The sequence below is a fragment of the Papaver somniferum genome, chromosome 5 (genome assembly GCF_003573695.1).
Source record: "Papaver somniferum cultivar HN1 chromosome 5, ASM357369v1, whole genome shotgun sequence".
In the NCBI taxonomy this organism is placed as follows: Eukaryota; Viridiplantae; Streptophyta; class Magnoliopsida; order Ranunculales; family Papaveraceae; genus Papaver; species Papaver somniferum.
In genome coordinates this window covers 95,273,267-95,293,715 of record NC_039362.1, presented here as the reverse complement: position 1 = coordinate 95,293,715, position 20,449 = coordinate 95,273,267, and the positions used below count along the sequence as shown (strand labels likewise).

Here is a 20,449-nt window from a genome sequence, read left to right as displayed (position 1 = left end):
TTTTTCAGTCCATTTTTCTCCTTCATTTTGGTTCTCTGTCTCTGATAAGTGATATGGTCGACCAGGACTCGAGTGAACTTGTGAGGGTGATGAGAGATATTTCTTTAACATAAAGGCAAAAAAATAATATAGTAAGTTTGACTCTGAAAAAAACCAACGTTTCCATATATCTTTGCCCCCACAACTACAAAATATTACTAAATTACCTAAGCTTCTCTAACTAAATCTCATAAAATAGTGGGGTCTACGGGCCCATTTTTCTCTTGACAGCTCCGTCCCTGAGCGCAATCATTGTGCATCTATAGAGGTATATGTTGAGGCTTTGGTTATGTTTCTAGTTTGTACACATACTTACTGCCAAAATATAAAAATGAAAAATTCATTCTTCTCATATCCGATATATGTATGGTTTGGACTCTGGAGTCTCATTTATTTTTCGTGCTTTACTCTTATCTCTGCCCTAAACCCTAATTTTCCTATCATTTGCATCACTATATTCTAAACCCTAATTAAGAAAAAATTTCGGTTTATCATGGATTACTTCAAGTTTCTTCCCGTGGAGATCACCTTAGACATTTTAACTCGCTTACCAGCAGAATGGGTTCTTGTGTGCAAGTTAACGTCAAAAACTTGGAACAATCTTGTTTCCCATCATCCATCATTTTCGAAGATGCATCTACACCATCTCAATCATCTGTTCGATGATTAGGGTAAGTTGGGTTTTCTTGCTTTGACTTATGATATGTACTGTAATACAAAATTTCATTATTTTGAATACAATGAGAATCATGATGAGTCAGAAGCACCCACTCAGAGAATTAGAATTAGAAGGGTTAATTTAACCTCTCCGTTTAAGGTTCGTAGCTTTGTTGGTTCATCTAATGGGTTGGTCTGTCTTGCTGAAGACCCATCTGATATGTACTAGAGAATATGTTATGCTTCCAGAAATTAAGAGAGATTCTGATATTGATGGGTATTATTATGTGGCAAGCAACTTTGGTTATGTTTCCTCGATCAATGAGTACAAAGTTGTAGAAGTATATGTGTCGAGGAACAATACAGAAGCAGTAGAAGTAGTAAAACTCCACATATACACTCTGGGCAGTGGCACTGGATGGAGAAATATTGGAATGAACCTACATGAGCAACAAAATGTTTTGTTTGCCAATGAAGCTCTGTATTGGATGGACAAGGATATGATTGTGACCTTCGATTTGGCTGAGGAGAGGTTCTGCGGACATCTTCCTCCTTTGCCACCAGCGAGTGATTGGCATCTCAATAAAATAGGGGTTTTCGATGGGATTTTGTTTTTTGCTAATCATGTATATTACAGAGAATCCGATGCTTATGACATATGGCTATTAAGAAGGAAGAATGGTAATCATGACATTAAAGTGCGGGATGAACGTCAGTCATTGGTTTGGAGTAAAGAGTTATGGGTTAACTGTAGCGAATTATTAGCCATTTCAAAGAGTGATGGAGTTTTAACATATGATTATTGCAATCTCAAAATTCAGGACACAAAAACTTCAACCTCAAAAAGGCTTGTGAAGTTTAAGGACATGCTTTTTCGAGTATCCACCCTATTTTCGTGAAAGAATTAGGGGAAGAAGATACAAAAACAATAGTGTCAATTGAAATTGAGGACACAAAATGCGGTGTGCATCTACGGGAGGATGCGATCCCTGATTACATTTACTTTTAAACTGGTAATCTTCGTTGAGTGTTTTAAGTAATATTCTTACCGTTCTACAGATTTTTTTTGAGTTTTTGAGTTATGCGAACCTAATGCTATTGGCATTCTCTCAGTGAGCTATGTTTTATAAGTTACTTTATTCTGTCTTTCTAACATCGTTTACAGTAGTGTGTGCATTTTTTTAGTAACTCAAACATTTTTCAATGGAAGAATGTGCATGTGGTGTATACTTTAGTCAGTTACTTCGTTATACATGGGAGTCAGATACGCACATGCAGGAAATACTTCTAAGTTTCTAAGATTATCTGATAGGTAATTTTAGGGATCCAAATTTGTAGATATTTGTTCATGTCTAAAATTGCTGAGGTTTGTCAATTTGTCTCGTATCGTATGTATGGATTTCGTAACTGCATTCTAAAGCCACAATGTTCTTAATGCGGCATCAAAACTTGTACCATATACAAAGATTGTGTTTGGTTATCTAGCAGCTACAATCCGATCTATAATCTGCTAAGAAGTAGCCTAAATTTTGGCAAATTAATAAGAATGTTTCAAGAAAAGGTTGCTGCATTTGTAGGACCTTGCTTTATTTCGCTCTTACAGTAGTGATAATTGACTAAGATAATAAGTTGATACGGTTTAGCATTTGCAATAGCTTAAGGTATATTATTCTTCAGGTAAAGATCATTGAGTAGAATATGTTTTCCCTCTTCAGTGAGCTTCAAAAACATTGCACCCGTCTTTTCCTTATAATATTTGCAACCTGGACATTTTCTCCACTTATTCTTTCAACCAGGTGAATCATCTTCATGCCCTCCTTTATGCTGAACTTTTTCTTGTCTGAAGGAGGAAAGGCACTCTCCCAGCGATCTAACACCTGACCTGATAAGTTATCTCTGTATATAAGGGGTTCTAATGTCTCCTTGTAGTTGAACTTTGGGCACGTCATCAAGGTGATGTATTGTACCTTGGATGTGATGTGTTTGGTGGTGCATTTGCAGCAGCAGTAAATGTGTGAGCATTTGTTTCTCATCTCATTTCCTGGTTTTACTTCTATAAGCCTTTCCTATTTATTTTTCTTTCTTTTGGGTTATAATTTCTAGGTAATGGAAAGGTCATCTGATTGTAGACATCTTTAATCTGCTGAGTTTCTCATGCTAGATAATGATAGGTATCTGATTTCTAGTATTTGTGTAAGATTCTGTGTATGCAACTTAAATTTTTGGAAAGGAAACTGAAACCCTTTCCCAATGCAGAGATTCACAAAAGATCTAAATTTAAATTGCCTCTCTCAGGAAGAAAATACCCAGGATGGATTATCTCAGTACTCGTTTCAGTAGGCTACCAACATAACATGCAGATTGATGAGTTGAAATTTTCAGAAGCCCGTGATGATGTTATCCAATTAGTTGAGATGTAGTGGAATTGAGACCTTGTTTACAGGGAGAACCCCTTGCGGAAACTATATTCATATGACAAAAATGGATCTAACCGAGTCATTAAGGCATTTTTCATTTTTTTCTTCTTTTTTTGAGTTTTTGCTACTTGTTGGTAATTGTTTAGTTTTTCTTGTATCACTTTTTGAGTTTCAATCTCATATATCCATGTCCTGTTAACGGGTGTGTTCGGATAACTTGTGGACATGAAGACTGAAACAACTCATATAGTGTGTGTTGACCAGTAAAGCTTCTTTTCTCTTATTTTGATGTCATATAAGCTCAAACATGGATCTCTGTTTCCTAAATGTGCTGATCACCGCAGAACTCGAAAACTAAGTTTTTGTGTGTACAACTTAGAAACTGGGGCACCTAGTTAACCCGTCTACTATCATGCCATCTTGATTGACATTCCTGTTCCCCTCCTAATTTGCCCGTTCCTATGTACATTTTGTTGGTTAAACTTCAACATAGAAGTCACTAACAAGCTGGTTAGGACAATATTAGGAAATTGATGTAATCCTAAGGGAATTAGAAGTCATCTAGTTCTAAGAAAAGGAAAGACATGTAATAAGGTAATAAGACTAGGAAAAGGAATTCATAGTTCTATATATATATATGATCACCAAAGTTGTGGTTGATCATATGAGCAAGATTAGAGCTTGTGTTTAGTTTTGAGAGATTTTCTAAACATCAATAAAGAGAGTTGTCTTTATATAAGCTAAGTTTCATCTTGCAGTTGTCATTAATTGGTATCAGAGCTTGTTTCTGAGCCATGGAAAACGAAACTACCATTGTGGGTGCAAAACAGTTCACGCCACCATCAATACAAGTTCCAATCCTCAACGCCACAAACTACACAGTATGGGCCATGAGAATGAAGGTACTGATGAAAATCTACAAAGTTTGGGAAACAATTGATCCTGGTACATTGGACCCAGACAAAAACAATGTTGCCATTGGATTACTCTTTCAAGCAATACCAGAATGTCTTGTTCTACAAGTTGGTGAAAAGGGAACTTCAAAGAAAATTTGGGATGCAATAAAGGCACGTAATCTCGGAGCTGATCGAGTTAAAGAAGCCCGTCTGCAAACCTTAATGTCTGAATTTGAAAGAGTGAAGATGAAAGACACTGATACTATTGATAGCTTTGCAGGAAAGCTATCAGAGATAGCCTCAAAAGATGCGTCACTTGGACAATCCATTGATGAAGATAAACTGGTAAAGAAGTTTCTCAATAGTTTACCAAGATCCAAGTATATTCATATCATAGCTTCTCTCGAAAAAGTCTTAGATTTAAAGAAGACTAGCTATGAAGATATAATTGGAAGATTGAAAGCATATGAAGAAAGAATCCTTGATGAATAAAACAATGGAGAAACTCAAGGAAAACTCTTGTACACAAACTCTTACAAACAAAACTCTGCGACAAGAGGAAGAGGTTGTGGAAGAGGTGGTAGAGGAAACAGAGGCCGAGGAAGGGGAGGAAGGTTTAACTCACAAGATAGAACAACAAGTCAAAATGATCAAAACCAAGGGAAAGAAAAGAAGTATAGATCAAACATTATTTGTTACAGATGTGATAAACCAGGACACTTCTCCTCTGTATGCCCTGAAAGAATACAAAAGATGGAAGAAACAAACAAGAATGAAACAAGGGAAGCAGATACAGCTCTTTTCATGAACGAAGTTGTATTCTTAAACGAAGGGAACCTAATACCAAAGAACTACGAATCAAAGGATGGAGAAGAAGGAATCTGGTATTTAGATAATGAAGCCAGCCATCACATGACTGGTAAGAGACACTACTTTTCTGAACTCAATGAGAAAATCAAAGGACAAGTGAAGTTTGGGGATGGATCCTCTGTAGAAATTGAAGGGAAATGATCAATTCTATTTCAGAGCAAGACCGGAGAACATAATCTTGTCACAAACATCTACTTCATCCCAAACTTACAAAGCAACATTCTAAGTTTAGGACAAGCTACAGAAGTTGGATGTGATGTTAGAATGCGACAAGATTATCTAACAGTTCATGACCCACGTGGAAGACTTTTAGTTAGAGTCTCACGCTCACAGAATAGACTCTACAAGATAAGTCTCATGATTGGAAGGCCATTATGTCTGAATATGAGACTGGAAGATCATACATGGAAGTGGCACGCAAGGTTAGGACACATAAGCTTTAGAACTTTAAAGGCAATGTCTCAGAACAAGATGGTTCGAGGACTACCACAGATAAATGATGAAGCAAAAATCTGTGAATCATGTTTAGTTGGGAAACAAACTCGTCAAGGTTTCCCAAAAGAAACAACATTCAGAGCCTCAAAGCCATTAGGGCTTCTTCATGCTGATTTATGTGGTCCTATTACACCACAAACCCTTTCAAATAACAAATACATATTTGTTATTATAGATGACTTCTCAAGATATATGTGGTATATTCTTATGAAAGAAAAGAGTGAAGCATTTGACAGATTCAAAGCTTTCAGAAATCTGATAGAAAAAGAGTTAAAAGAGGAGGTCAAAATGCTTAGAACTGATAGAGAAGAAGAGTTCACTTCCTTAGAGTTCAACAAGTTCTGTGAGTCAAATGGAATCAAAAGGAAACTCACAACACCATATACACCACAACAAAACGGAGTGGTGGAGAGGAGAAACAAGACTCTAATGGAGATGACAAGAAGTTCTTTAAAGGCTATGCAGGTACCTAATTATCTATGGGGAGAAGCTGTACGACACTCCACATACCTAATAAACAGGATACCTACGAAAGCTCTGAAATACATGACTCTATATGAAAGTTTGCGAAAGAGAAAACCAAACATAGATCATTTAAGAGTGTTTGGTTGCAAATTTTACGCAAAAGTTGATTCTGCAACTCTTAAGAAACTGGATGATCGATCTCAGACTCTTGTGCATCTAGGAATTGAGCCTGGATCCAAAGCTTACAGATTATTCAATCCAACAACGAAAAGAGTAATAGTGAGTCGAGATGTAGTATTCGATGAAAAAGCAAAATGGAACTGGAAAGAAACTAATGATGGACCAAGTAGGGATCCAGGAATGTTTCACATGAGATGGGGTCAAGTAATTGATGAAGGCGAAGGACCCATAATCATCAATACCAATGGAAACAATGATGTTAATCAAGAAGAAGAAGAGAATAATGAAAACACTGAGAATAACGAAGAAGAAGAAGAAGAAGAAGAAAAGATCGATGAAATAACTCAACCCATTCCACTGCGAAAATCAACAAGACAGATACAAAAGCCACAGTATCTGGAGGATTATGTTCTTCAAGCTGCAGAAGAATGTGAGATTATGCTACTTTCTATTAATGATGAACCACTGAATTTTCAGGAAGCAAAGGTCTCGACTAAATGGACACAAGCATGTAGAGAAGAAATTATTTCAATCAACAGAAACAAGACTTGGTTTCTAGTTGATAAGCCAGGTGGGGTAAAAGTGATTGGTCTTAAGTGGATCTTCAAAATAAAACGGAATGCTGATGGTATTGTCAATAAATACAAAGCAAGGCTTGTAGCTAAAGGATATGTACAAGAATCAGGCATAGATTTTGATGAAGTTTTTGCACCAGTTGCTAGAATTGAAATAATACGCTTATTAATTGCAGAGGCAGCATCAAACTCATGGGAAATTCACCACTTAGACGTTAAGACAGCATTCTTACATGGTGAATTGCGAGAAGATGTGTATGTTGAACAACCAGAAGGTTTTGAAGTAAAAGGACAAGAGCATAAGGTTTATAAGTTATCAAAAGCTCTACATGGTCTAAGACAAGCTCCTCGAGCCTGGAATACAAAGTTAGATCAAATCTTAAGAGAAATCAGATTTGTTAAGTGCTCTAAAGAAACATCAGTATACAGAAGAGAAGAAAAGGGAACGCTTCTTGTGATTGCAGTCTATGTAGATGATCTATTTTTGACTGGAAACTCCCTTAAGGTAATCAATAAGTTCAAGAGAGAAATTTCATCAAAGTTTGAGATGTCAGACCTCGGAAAACTCACTTATTACCTTGGCATAGAAGTCCATCAAGGAGTAGATGGGATTCAGATTAAACAAGAAGCTTATGCAAGGAGAATTCTGAAAGAAGCAGGACTTGAAACTTGTAATCCAACTAAGATACCAATGGAGTTTGGACTTAAAGTTTGAAAGGCACAAGAAGAAGCAGAGATTGATTCAACGAGTTATAGAAGAAATGTTGGATGCCTAAGATACTTATTACACACAAGACCAGACTTGGCTTTCTCTGTGGGAGTAGCAAGCCGTTATATGCAGAGTCCACGCAAGTCTCACGGTGATGTAATAAAGCAGATATTGAGATATCTAAGAGGAACAATCAGCTATGGATTGAAGTATGGTCGAGGAGGATCAAAAGGAATTGTTGGGTATAGTGACAGCAGTCATAATATTGACCAAAATGATGGAAAAAGTACAACTGGTCATATATTTTATCTAGGAGAAGCACCTATTACATGGTGTTCACAGAAGCAAGACACTGTAGCCCTTTCATCCTGTGAATCTGAGTTTATGGCTGCAACAGAAGCAGCTAAACAATCAATATGGCTTCAAGAACTGTTGGGTGAAATCAAAGGAAGAGAACCTGAAAAAGTTCTCATCAAGATTGATAATAAGTCTGCAATTGCACTCACTAAAAATCCAGTGTTTCATGGGAAGACGAAACACATTCACAAAAGGTATCATTTTATACGAGAATGCATCGAGAAGGAGGTCATTAACGTTGAACACATACCAGGAACTGAGCAGAAAGCAGATATATTGACAAAGGCATTAGCTCGGATCAAGTTTGAAGAAATGAGACAATTGATTGGAGTACAAGATATGTCACGGGTAAGGTTGAAGCTTAAGGGGGAGAATGTTGGTTAAACTTCAACATAGAAGTCACTAACAAGCTGGTTAGGACAAGATTAGGAAATTGATGTAATCCTAAGGGAATTAGAAGTCATCTAGTTCTAAGAAAAGGAAAGACATGTAATAAGGTAATAGGACTACGAAAAGGAATTCATAGTTCTATATATATATGATCACCAAAGTTGTGGTTGATCATATGAGCAAGATTAGAGCTTGTGTTTAGTTTTGAGAGATTTTCTAAACATCAATAAAGAGAGTTGTCTTTATATAAGCTAAGTTTCATCTTGCAGTTGCCATTACATTTCAATCATCTGCGTTATCTTGATCATCCTCTATAGTGGCTTCTACTTGTCTCCGTCGTTATTGCTTATGATGTATGTATGAACCTGTTAAATTGTTGATTCATGTTGCAGCAACTGATCCTTGCAGCCATTGATGAACTTGCTCGGTTGCAATAATGATTCCAGAGGTTTGTGCGCTTCCCAAGCTAAAGTCATAACCAATGTGTAATTCTTTTTTACATAAAAGTCTAAACTTTCCGTTTGCAGAATGAAGCGGTAATAGATTATGCCATCAAGAAGAGGGATGTACTGATGGTTTTTCAAATAGTGATTGTAGTAGTGGTAAAAACAGGGTCTTTTCAGACTTGTGAAGAAAACAATTTTTTCTAGATTTAAATTAAACAGGCAACTAAATAAAATAATTCAAAGTTTTGGAGAAAAACACCAAGACTAGGATTCCACCAATGACCATTTTAATAGTAAACTCTAAATAGTTCTTATGCAATTTTATCTTTAAAATCAATTCTAATATTTGCCTCAAATAAGTTTTTGAAGTAATAATTGTAATTAAAAAGTATAAAACATCAAAAGTTACTAAAACCCAGCATGCTTCATCAAGTCAATTCAACTCAATAAAAACTATTAATTCAATTTTAATTCGTGTAAATAATCAAATAATAATATTGCAAATAAATATAAAAATTAGAATTATACCAATAAATTACCAATGGCTTCCTCCGTCGTCTCGGCTAATGGGTTTAGCTCCTCATCCCAAAAACACACTCACAAGATAAATTCATGGCTAAAATAGATGTTTTTATTGATGATTATATGATGAAATAGGAATTAGCAACGCTGTAGTGGTGTTACAGCGCCACTGTTACAAAGAGTATGGTAATTTAAGACTGCTGTAAACGATAACTATCTACTGCTGTGAAAAAAACGACAGTGGTATGAAAATAAGTCTGCTGAAGAAGACTGACTCTGCAGTGTTCTTCGTGTTCTTCAGAAGCTTTAATGGCAGCAGCAGCAGCAGCGTTGTCTCCTCTATAATTGCTTCTCCTAGGCTCTCATCGACTCTAAACTCTCTCCTAAAGGTTTCTAACCTTTCTTTGATGTAAACCAACACTTATATATCCTTCAGATTCCCTAGAAACTCGATCAAATTCGAGAATAAATCTCTTATTCTTCACGTGCAGTTTGAACAATAATTCCATCTGTCGATCTTTGTATGCGTCTGTGAGCTATTCTATTGCTCCCAAAATCTTCTCTTACTTGAACTCAACTGTTTTGAAGTATATCCCACGCAAGAATCTCTCCCAAATCTTTCAAACCAATTCAAAACCCTAAACAGGGACCGTGTGCACTGTCTTGACTTTGTGTGGATTTTCTGACTTATCCAGCCCAATTAGATGGGTCTAATCGCTTCTAACAGGTCCCTTATGTCTTGTAGAGTCCGTGGGTACCAAATTTGCCCATTGAATCGCCTGCTAGGTCCCTCAAATCCTTGATCCAAAACTGTTGACGCTGCTGCCTTTTTTTCCCGCCAAAATTTTCTTTTGAATTTGAGAAGTTGACCTCCCCTTATCTGTGGCTGGTCTCCCTTTAGCAGATGCCTGGAAATGGGTCACCCCTTAGTAATTAGGTTACCCCTTATCCAAAATCAAGGGTCCGTATAGCAAGTGTCCTCTGGGGCATTTTCCGCATTTTTTCGGGGTTCCCCGGGGTATTTCTGGGATACTTCCGGTACACTTCTGAGGCGCTTCCGGTACGTTATCAACGGAGGTCCAAATGCCACATTTTAGCCAAATTCGCCGCAAGAGATTATTTCCAAAAACACCTACAAATACATAAAATAACAAATAAGTACAATATCGAGTACTAACAATATATACAAATGAGCTATATTAGACACATAAATGCGTCTATCAAATACCCCCAAACTTATTATTTGCTAGTCCCGAGCAAATCAAAACTACAAAATAAAATCCTAACTCACTGTCGCAGGCATCGTCGATTGCATTTAGCGTATGCAATAAGCCTTTAAACCCCTAGGTGGCCCTAGTGGCCGAGTTATAGTCTCGGGAGGGCTTACCAGAGATATACCCACAAAACCTGTACTCCAGACCTTAGCTATCTACGCAGAACCTTGGAAGGCACTAAAGAATCTCCTTGGTTGGCATACTTATTGACTACAGGAAGAAGTACCCTGATGCGAAATTCCAATTGTGTACACGAGTTTGCACTCAAGCATACTAAAATTCATATAAAGTGACAGAGCTCTACTCAGATAGTTGCACTATGGACATCATATTCGGAGTCAAACTAATCACATGGAAAGATTAAGAATGGATATAGAAAAACATAGATGGTTTTGATGTTTACTAAGTGAACGGTTTCCCATATCTGTCTGAAGGCCTCCGCCAAAATGAACCTATCCTAATGGATTGAGATACTAGTCTGACTAATATCAACACACTGGCATATACAAGGGTACCAGTGGTCGATAACCTAACTCTAGGTCAACACAACTGGCATATACAAGGGTACCAGTGGTCGACTTTATTGAATTTATTCCTTTTGGTCAAATGGTCTGGTCTTTTTTTTTTTTTTTTTTTTTTTTTTTTTTTTTTTCATCTTTTTTTTTTCAACTTTTTTTTTTTCATGGTATCTCAATCACTCTAATTCACCCTAGCATTGGTAACAACTTGAATCGTGGGCCCCACCTATCACTTAGAGAAACATAGTTTAAAAACAAAATAAAATAAAAATAGAAGTGAAAAGGACTCAACGAGATATGGTGAAACTATCATGTTATTTCTAACACTGAGCTCTGTGCTTTTATGAATAGACTCTTTAGATGTTTCCATCTAATCAGATTGGTTCCTCAAACTCCTACAATCAAAATGCTTCCATCCACTTAGATTAGTTAGTGCAATCCTCAATAGGCATAAATTTCTAGGCTCTGGAGTTTATTTATTGCAACTAAAAGCTAACAAAAAGTGTTTCTTCCCCACCCCCAAACTTAAATCTTACATTGTCCTCAATGTTCTAAGGATGAAAATAAAAGCATGAACAAGGAGAAACTATTACCACTGGAGGGAAAAGAAATAAGGAAGGATATTACCGTATCACATGAACGCGGGAGCCTCCCAGTAAATGCTAAATTTATAGTCATTAGCTAGACATCAAATACCTCAAAAAGAATTTTCACCTTCCAAAGTCGTATACCAATAGTCGAAATAATTGTGGGTCCATAAGACCAAATAGAACTGCCACAAATAGGAGACAAATGCTCAAGATCAGAAAAATGAGCAGATAGAGCACAACCTGATCTAAAGTTTCTCGCAAGACAACTGGATTTATCTGAGGTGCCCACTTGGGCTTCATATGAGTGTCTCGGCAAACAGATTCATCCGAAAAACGGGTCTCTAACATTTGGATTTTCTCCTGGACATTATCAGGCGGATCAGGTTGTGGAGTCTGAATACACTCAAGCGATACCTCAGATGCACTAGGCTTGAGTCCCAAGTTAGGGACTTCTATTGGGGATAATTGACAATCTCTACCCCCAAACTTAGAATTTTGGGTGCCTCTACAATGACTAGTCACAATGTTCCTAATTTCTAGACCATCGGGTTCTTGAAAAAGGTCAATTGCTTTCTCTAAGTCATAATCAGGTGGTTCATCCTCAGCTTGCTTCATATCTTCTATGGTCCACTCTAAGGCTTCCTTATTTTCTTGAAGCACGGTCTCTGGACTACTTTCCTGATCACTATCCAAATCGGAGGCTATAATCACAGGGAAAGACTCGGGTGGGCCTAAAAATGTATAATTAGACTCCAACTCAGGAGGCTCTTTTAAATAAGGTATTAAGATAGACTCAGAAGCTAGTAATGGTTCGAACCTATCTTTCCATATATCAATATCTAACATAGGAACAGAATCCAACAGAGCATTTACTTGTTCAATGTTACTATCATCGTCGAAATCCAGGCTAAAATGGGATAAACAACTCTCCAATGTATTTTCCGGTACGATGTTTGGTAATGACTCCTGAACTAAGGTTCCTATCATGTTCACCTCTTCAATACATGTGCTATCTAGCTCAGAATGTAGCTTGTTTACATTAAAAATATTCAGCTCAATAGTCATATTACCAAAAGATAGATTCATAATACCATTTCGACAGTTTATGATCGCATTAGACGTAGCTAAGAATGGGCGACCTAAAATCACAGGTATTTGGTTCTCTGGGTCGGGGACAGGTTTGGGTATCTAGGACCACGAAATCCACTGGATAAATAAACTTGTCGACCTCAATAAGAACATCCTCGATCACACCACGAGGGATTTTAACGGACCTATCAGCTAACTGGAGTGTTATCTGGGTAGGTTTCATCTCACCAAGTCCTAGCTTAAGGTACACATGGTATGGCAGTAAGTTCACACTGGCTCCTAAGTCAAGCAACGCTTTCTCAACACGGTACTTACCTATTGTACAAGAAATGGTAGGGGACCCTGGGTCTTTATACTTAGGAGTAGTGGTATTCTGAATAATAGAACTCACATGACTAGCTATGAAGGCTTTCTTCTGGACACTGAGCTTACGCTTTCGCGTACACAAGTCCTTAAGGAACTTGGCATAAGAGGGAATCTGCCTAATTGCATCTAATAATGGAAGGTTGATATTAACCTGCTTAAAAACCTCCAATATATCATTAAAGTTGGACTCCCTCTTAGTCGGAACTAGCAGCTGGGGAAACGGGGCTCTGGGAACAAAGTGAGGCTCAACAGGACCCTCATTGGTCTCTTTGGAGACTCTATCAGTCTCCTCATTTTCTGGCTCAGCAGGGTGAACTACAGCATGTTCACTATCAGGCATGGCGACCTTGTTGTCAACTTTCTTTCCACTTCTTAGGGTTGTGACAGCATTCACATGATTGTACGATTTCTCTCCTCTAGGGTTAGGATCAGTATGACTAGGGAACCTTCCATCCTCTCTCACTTATAAACTTAGCTATTTGTCCTACTTGAAGTTCTAACTTGGCAAGACTCTGGGATTCTTCAATTCCCCTAGTTTCTTGTTGAAAGCTCATGTGGTTCTTTGATAGCATGTCATGGTTACTTACTAACATAGTGATAGCTTCCTCTAAGGTAGAGATCTTTTTCTCGGAAGTGTTCTGAAACTGGGTTTGACCTGAAGAGTTCTTAAAACCAAAACCTGGGGGAGGCTGAGAATTGCTAGACTGGCCTTGATTCTGGCCCTTAGACCAAGAGAAATTAGGATGGTTTCTCCAACCAGGGTTGTAGGTTTCTGAGTATGGGTCAAACTTCTGACGGTTCTCAAACCTAGAGTTGTTATAGACAGCATGGGCTTGTTCTTCACTAACTGACCTTCCCAAAATGAATTATCGGGCTCTATTCCACAACTAGAGACTTGAGAGGCTCTATTAGGTTCAACAAGGGGCCTATTTTTAGACTGACCCATTTCTAAAGCTTCTAACCTTCTGGACAAAGCAAAACTTAGCATCTGACGCAAAACTCGTATCTACCATATTGGTGCTACTTCTATTGACCAAGAGTCTTTTAGGGGGTTCAACACAAGATTCCCACTGTTGGGATTTTTCAGCGATAGCTCCTAAGAAGGTAAAAGCATCATCAGCATTTTTACTAGTGAACTCACCAGCGCACATAGACTCAACCATGGCTTTGGTCGAATAGTCTAAACCATCATAAATAATCTGTACAAGTTTCATATTATCAAATCCATGGTGAGGACACTGAGATAGGAGATCATTGAATCGCTCTAAAAACCTATAAAGAGACTCTCCCTCTTGTTGCACACTAGCACTAATTTTCTGCCTAACAGCTGCAGTTTTATGCTTAGGGTAGAATTTCATATAGAAGGCAGCGATAAGTTCCTGCCATGTTTCTATGGATTCAGACGGTAGGTTGTTAAGCCAGGTCTTGGCTTTCTCTCAAGGAAAAGGGAAACATCTTAAGTTTCAAGACTTCATCAGTAAGGTCTTTTATTCTAATTGTCCCACAGATTTCCTCAAAGTCCCTAATATGAAAATAAGGGTTCTCATCATCTTTTCCTAAGAATATAGGGATCATTTGAAGAATACTAGGTTTTATCTCGAAATTAGCCGTAGTGGCTGGCAATTTAATGCATGAAGCTCGGTTGGTCCTAGTTGGGAACATGTAATCTTTCAAAGTTGCCATCGCTGGCACAACTGGTACTAGGGGTACTTTCCTCACAAAGAGACAGATTCTCAAAACTGAAGTTTCCAAAAACAGGGCTCTCAAAGAAGAATCTTCGAGCTCCCTGCTTAAATCAGAAGAACTACTAGGTTTTTCGCTAATCAATCGACCTAGAGTATCTCTTTTCCAAGCCCTAACAAAATCGGGCATACACTAAAAAGAATTCAAAAAGAAATAAAAAAATCCTAACAGGAAGGTTCTAGCAATCACACAGCAGGCTGACTCGACTTTACCACAGCAAACCTAAAGATTTCTAGCAAACAACAAGCATGATGGCTCCACTTAGATTGTTTCTAGACCAGCTTCTAATCCTTCGAAAGGGAATTCGTTACAATTTGAGCAAACCCCTCTGGAATCAATCCGAGTTTAAGCAAGTTGAATCGAGGCGAGGGAAGCTCAGTGGAGCTTTGATACCCAAAACCTCACCGATCCAATGCGGCGCAGTCACGCATTCAACTCGCAGAAACCGTCAAGAACTTCGAGGTGTGCTTAAAAGAGTAACCAATATTTTTCGAATGATTGTCCTGTTAAGCTCGATACCCTATAGGTCTCTTTCTAGTCCAAATTTTAGGCTTAGGTTCGCTTTAGGTTTCGTTTTCCTAAGGCGGGCAAGAAGGGAGCGGTGATGAAATCCGAACCCTTATCTTATATGGTCCAGTCCTTGCCCTTTACTAGGAATTTAAAAACAGTCCATATTCAAGTCCTCAGCATATATTCACCTTAAGGAGTCCAGTAACCCGCTTGCAGGAGATTCGCGGGTGTTTAGAATTTTACCTCCCGTACCAGACGGGCGAAGAACCGCTGAAGTCGACTCGGGCCACGACTCCTATGCCGTGTGCGAACCCGAGGGGCCGAGACGATATCGTAATCGTCGTCCTTCCCTGCAAACAGTTTGTATTTAAGGGTACCCTTCCGTAGGGTTTAAAAATAAAAATAAAAATGTCCCAAAATTAATGTCCAAAGTCCATAAAAAAAACAAAAGAAAAGAAAGTCTAAAAAAAAAAAAATTACAAAAATAAAAATGTCTCTCTTTTTTTTTTCTCTCTTTTACAAAATAAAGAAAATCTTCTTCTTTTCGCTCCTTTAGCTTTGCTTTTCGCTCCCAAACTTTAAGTAAATCACCACAAGCTTTGGCAAATTTATCTCTCGCTCCAACTTCAAAAATCTGCAAGGAAACAAAAAAAACCAAAAACGTAAAGAAGAACAAGAATAATAATAAAAAAAATCTAAAAAAAAAATGCTACTAACAAACCAGTCCGCGTCGGCGGCGCCAAAAATTTGATGGTTTTTCAAATAGTGATTGTAGTAGTGGTAAAAACAGGGTCTTTTCAGACTTGTGAAGAAAACAATTTTTCTAGATTTAAATTAAACAGGCAAAAATAAAATAATTCAAAGTTTTGAGAAAAACACCAAGACTAGGATTCCACCAATGACCATTTTAATAGTAAACTCTAAATAGTTCTTATGCAATTTATCTTTAAAATCAATTCTAATATTTGCCTCAAATAAGTTTTTGAAGTAATAATTGTAATTAAAAGTATAAAACATCAAAAGTTACTAAAACCCAGCATGCTTCATCAAGTCAATTCACAATTACTCAATAAAAACTATTAATTCAATTTTAATTCGTGCAAATAATCAAATAATAATATTGCAAATAAATATAAAATTAGAATTATACCAATAAATTACCAATGGCTTCCTCCGTCTCTCGGCTAATGGGTTTAGCTCCTCATCCCAAAAACACACTCACAAGATAATTCATGGCTAAAATAGATGTTTTTATTGATGATTATATGATGAAATAGAATTAGCAACGCTGTAGTGGTGTTACAGCGCCACTGTTACAAAAGTATGGTAATTTAAGACTGCTGTAAACGATAACTATCTACTGCTGTGAAACAACGACAGTGGTATGAAAATAAGTCTGCTGAAGAACGACTGACTCTGCGAGTCTGTTCTTCGTGTTCTTCAGAAGCTTTAATGGCAGCAGCAGCAGCGTTGTCTCCTCTATAATTGCTTCTCCTAGGCTCTCATCGACTCTAAACTCTCTCCTAAAGGTTTCTAACCTTTCTTTGATGTAAACCAACACTTATATAGCCTTCAGATTCCCTAGAAACTCGATCAAATTCGAGAATAAATCTCTTATTCTTCACGTGCAGTTTGAACAATAATTCCATCTGTCGATCTTTGTATGCGTCTGTGAGCTATTCTATTGCTCCCAAAATCTTCTCTTGAACTCAACTGTTTTGAAGTATATCCCACGCAAGAATCTCTCCCAAATCTTTCAAACCAATTCAAAACCCTAAACAGGGACCGTGTGCACTGTCTTGACTTTGTGTGGATTTTCTGACTTATCCAGCCCAATTAGATGGGTCTAATCGCTTCTAACAGGTCCCTTATGTCTTGTAGAGTCCGTGGGTACCAAATTTGCCCATTGAATCGCCTGCTAGGTCGCTCAAATCCTTGATCCAAAACTGTTGACGCTGCTGCCTTTTTTCCCGCCAAAATTTTCTTTTGAATTTGAGAAGTTGACCTCCCCTTATCTGTGGCTGGTCTCCCTTTAGCAGATGCCTGGAAATGGGTCACCCCTTAGTAATTAGGTTACCCCTTATCCAAAATCAAGGGTCCGTATAGCAAGTGTCCTCTGGGGCATTTTCCGCATTTTTTTCGGGGTTCCTCCGGGGTATTTCTGGGATACTTCCGGTACACTTCTGAGGCGCTTCCGGTACGTTATCAACGGAGGTCCAAATGCCACATTTTTAGCCAAATTCGCCGCAAGAGATTATTTTCCAAAAACACCTACAAATACATAAAATAACCAAATAAGTACAATATCGAGTACTAACAATATATACAAATGAGCTATATTAGACACATAAATGCGTCTATCATGTACAACTCGTGCCATGTGGGCTAGATTTTTGACGCCCTGGGTAAGCTTCAATATTTCTCTGTTTGCAACATCGCATGAATCACTGATGAATGTAGTTTTCCACCTAACCTTCTTGGTTACTTCCAGGTTTACTCGCTTCAGAGAGCACCGATTTCACCGTTTATTGGACAAGACTAGGCGTTTTACCCTTATGTTCATAACGTGGATGTTTTTTTTTTTTGTGGCCAAGGTATTGTGGCACTTATCTCGTCATGTACATAGACTGCAATGCACAAACATTCATTTATAGTTGTTTTAAACAGAATAGAACGAATACCTCACTATTAGAAGAATCCCATCTCTTTTTGAAAAAAGTACCACATCTATTTTCAACTGGTGGTGAAGTATGGTGTTGTTCCGGAACTTGTTTTCCAGATATGTTAGATGGACATATTATATCTATTCTTTGGGGACTTGTTTTGCTTCGTTTGTTTTGCATGGACGGTGCTTAACTCTTTCATATGTTTTTATATTTGTCTCTTTCAGAGTAAAGAAAGGAAATCCCGAGGGAAGAAAACCCCAGAACCAAAGAGAAACTAGATACTTGAATGGGAGCTGAAACCAGTTCATGGGATTTTTGTCAGTTTAACTATTTTTGATTTTTTATCATGCAAAAGTAAAAATTTCAACTTTATTCCATCCATAGTATATGCAACTCAAAATGTAAGGATCCAAATTATTCAATCTTAAGAGCAAATCAATAGGTTGGTGTTGTATTTCTATTTGTACCGTGATGTGAATTGTGCTCTACAGAAGTTTTCAGAAAAAGAAAAAAAAAAAAGTTAAGTGACACATCCTTATCCATATATGCCAGTTACAATAACTACTTGCGCACAACTGTTTTTCTTTCAAACTCGTTTCAAACCACTTCTGACACATCTTTTGCGCATAACTTGTTTTTCGTTCAAATTCATTTTGTTTAAAAGCAAGAACAAAAATGGATTCCGAAAATTCTACTGATTCATACTCATCGTTATTAGAGAATCTGCGCACTATTGAAAACATGTATAAACTCTTTCAAAATCCTTCTCTGACAGTAAGTAAAGAATCCCCTAAAAAAATGAATTCTTGTTCTTGAATCTTATTATTCTGGTTGCAAGCAATTCTCCTTCAAAATTTGATTCTATTCCTCTGAATCTCTTTTTTCTGTTTGTTTTCCAGTTACACGAGGATTCAAGACTTGGATTAAAAAGGGTTATAGACGATTTTGCGCAGCAGAGTGTTTGGTCTCAAGTTAAAGTATATACTATGATAAGATTCAAAGATGTTATCCATGATCAAATATCCTAATTTCTTATCTAATATTACTAATTTTTTTCTTCTTCTGGTGATCAAACAGACATTTGAGGAGAAATATTTCAAATTTCCTCCTAAAACGTGTCCAAATTGTGGGAAAATGAAGAAAGCCGGAAGGCAGGTGGTTATTGCAATAGATGCGGTACGAAGGTTCGCACATCTCGGGAATCATCTTCAACAACCTTCGCCAACTCAACTGTTTTCTAATTCTGACTCAATCAAGAATGGGCATTCCGGCATCCAACAGAAGAATGTAGCCATTGTTCCAAAATTTCAATCTGGTCAGGAAACAGTGAATGCACTTGAGAGACAATCAAAGTGGGAAGATATTCGATATGCACAGGAGCAAAAATCGAGTCAGAAGAAGAATCAGACTCAACACAGAATATCTACCCCACCTTCGAAGTTGTCAAGGAAGGTTGGATATGGCGGTTCCAAGGAAGTTGGCCCATGTCGACAAAGATACAATAATGTCCCAAGCGATGTCATACTGGCGCCAACACTGATGCGATTTGATCGGATTAATGGATCTATGTCAACATTTTCAGATTCTGCTTCGTCATCCGCTTCTGGGTCTTCTAGTGGCAACGAGAGGGAACCACATCCACGACGCAGAATGCTGGATCACCGTCGCCTTTATAGGTCCTTATCAAGGAGTAGATCGCCATCGGAAGATTACTCATATAGTTCCAGCAGGTCCACGTCACGTAGTAGATCACCAGATGAGGTCTACTCACATAGGAGGAGTCGTGATTCCAACGTTTATCCATCACATCATTCCACTGACAAGATGGGATGGTTTAGACGAATAAAGAACAAGTTTGGAGGCATGTTCCATCATCAGAATGACCACCACCATCATCCCGGCCGTCATAATACTGGTGTTTCATCATCCAAGGAGGATGAAAATGTCCACGCTCATCATCGGTCTGCTGGGAATCCTGTAAGTAATGACATACTCCACCACAAAACCAAAGACCAGATGGTGAGAAAGAACAAGAGAAGAACACAGCTTAAGAACAGACCGGATTTCAAACAGCAGGGACATCTTAGAATGCTCTTTGGAGGTTTCATTAGTCACCTTTGGGGCTCGAATAAATCTAAGCCGTCAAAAGCTGGTAAAAGACGATTAGAAAGAACAGTAACTGGTAAGAGAAAACTTGTTGTCAAGAAACTGCATTGGTGGCAGAAAATTCGTAGCCGAGGCTCGTTTAATCGTGGAAAATCACGCGTTGAACTTGGATTTAAGGCCAAGCATCCCAAGCCCAAGGGGTACAAACATGCTAGTGAAATGATGAAACTTTTGTAAGTAGATACACAAGAAATAGCGCAATGACACCTGTATTAAATCTGGGTTCTGTATCTGAATGTTCAATTTTAGTGTAAACATATTTTGTATTAGAGATTTTTCTGTAAACACATCGTTTGTTGTTGGTATTTTGGTGCATTACAAGATAAATAAATGACTGCGTATTTCTGATCCTTGACTGACTGATATTTTATTTAATAAACTCATGGAAAGACCATGCTAGTTCTGGTTAGGATTGACAAGAATTTTATCTGCTACACCTTCTAACATTATTGATATCAAATGTCTCTATCTAATGCTTGATGAAAAGATCATCTTTATGCAGAAACGCC

The 20,449-nt window shown here is 37.8% G+C and overlaps 1 protein-coding gene and 1 non-coding gene across 2 annotated transcripts; both read left to right on the top strand.

Annotated features, from left to right (window-relative positions):
• The first annotated feature begins 3,080 nt into the window (after positions 1 to 3,080).
• On the top strand, positions 3,081 to 3,194 carry LOC113284932. Its single transcript, XR_003328456.1, has one exon. It is a non-coding gene; the product is annotated as a small nucleolar RNA Z278 (small nucleolar RNA).
• A 15,250-nt stretch (positions 3,195 to 18,444) lies between these two features.
• LOC113277665 (protein KOKOPELLI-like) lies at positions 18,445 to 20,239 on the top strand. The gene is made up of 3 exons (XM_026526707.1): positions 18,445 to 18,548; positions 18,674 to 18,751; positions 18,852 to 20,239. The coding sequence occupies exons 1-3, from the start codon at positions 18,450 to 18,452 to the stop codon at positions 20,115 to 20,117; spliced, it is 1,443 nt and encodes a 480-aa protein (XP_026382492.1). The 5' UTR covers positions 18,445 to 18,449; the 3' UTR covers positions 20,118 to 20,239.
• The last annotated feature ends 210 nt before the right edge of the window (positions 20,240 to 20,449 follow it).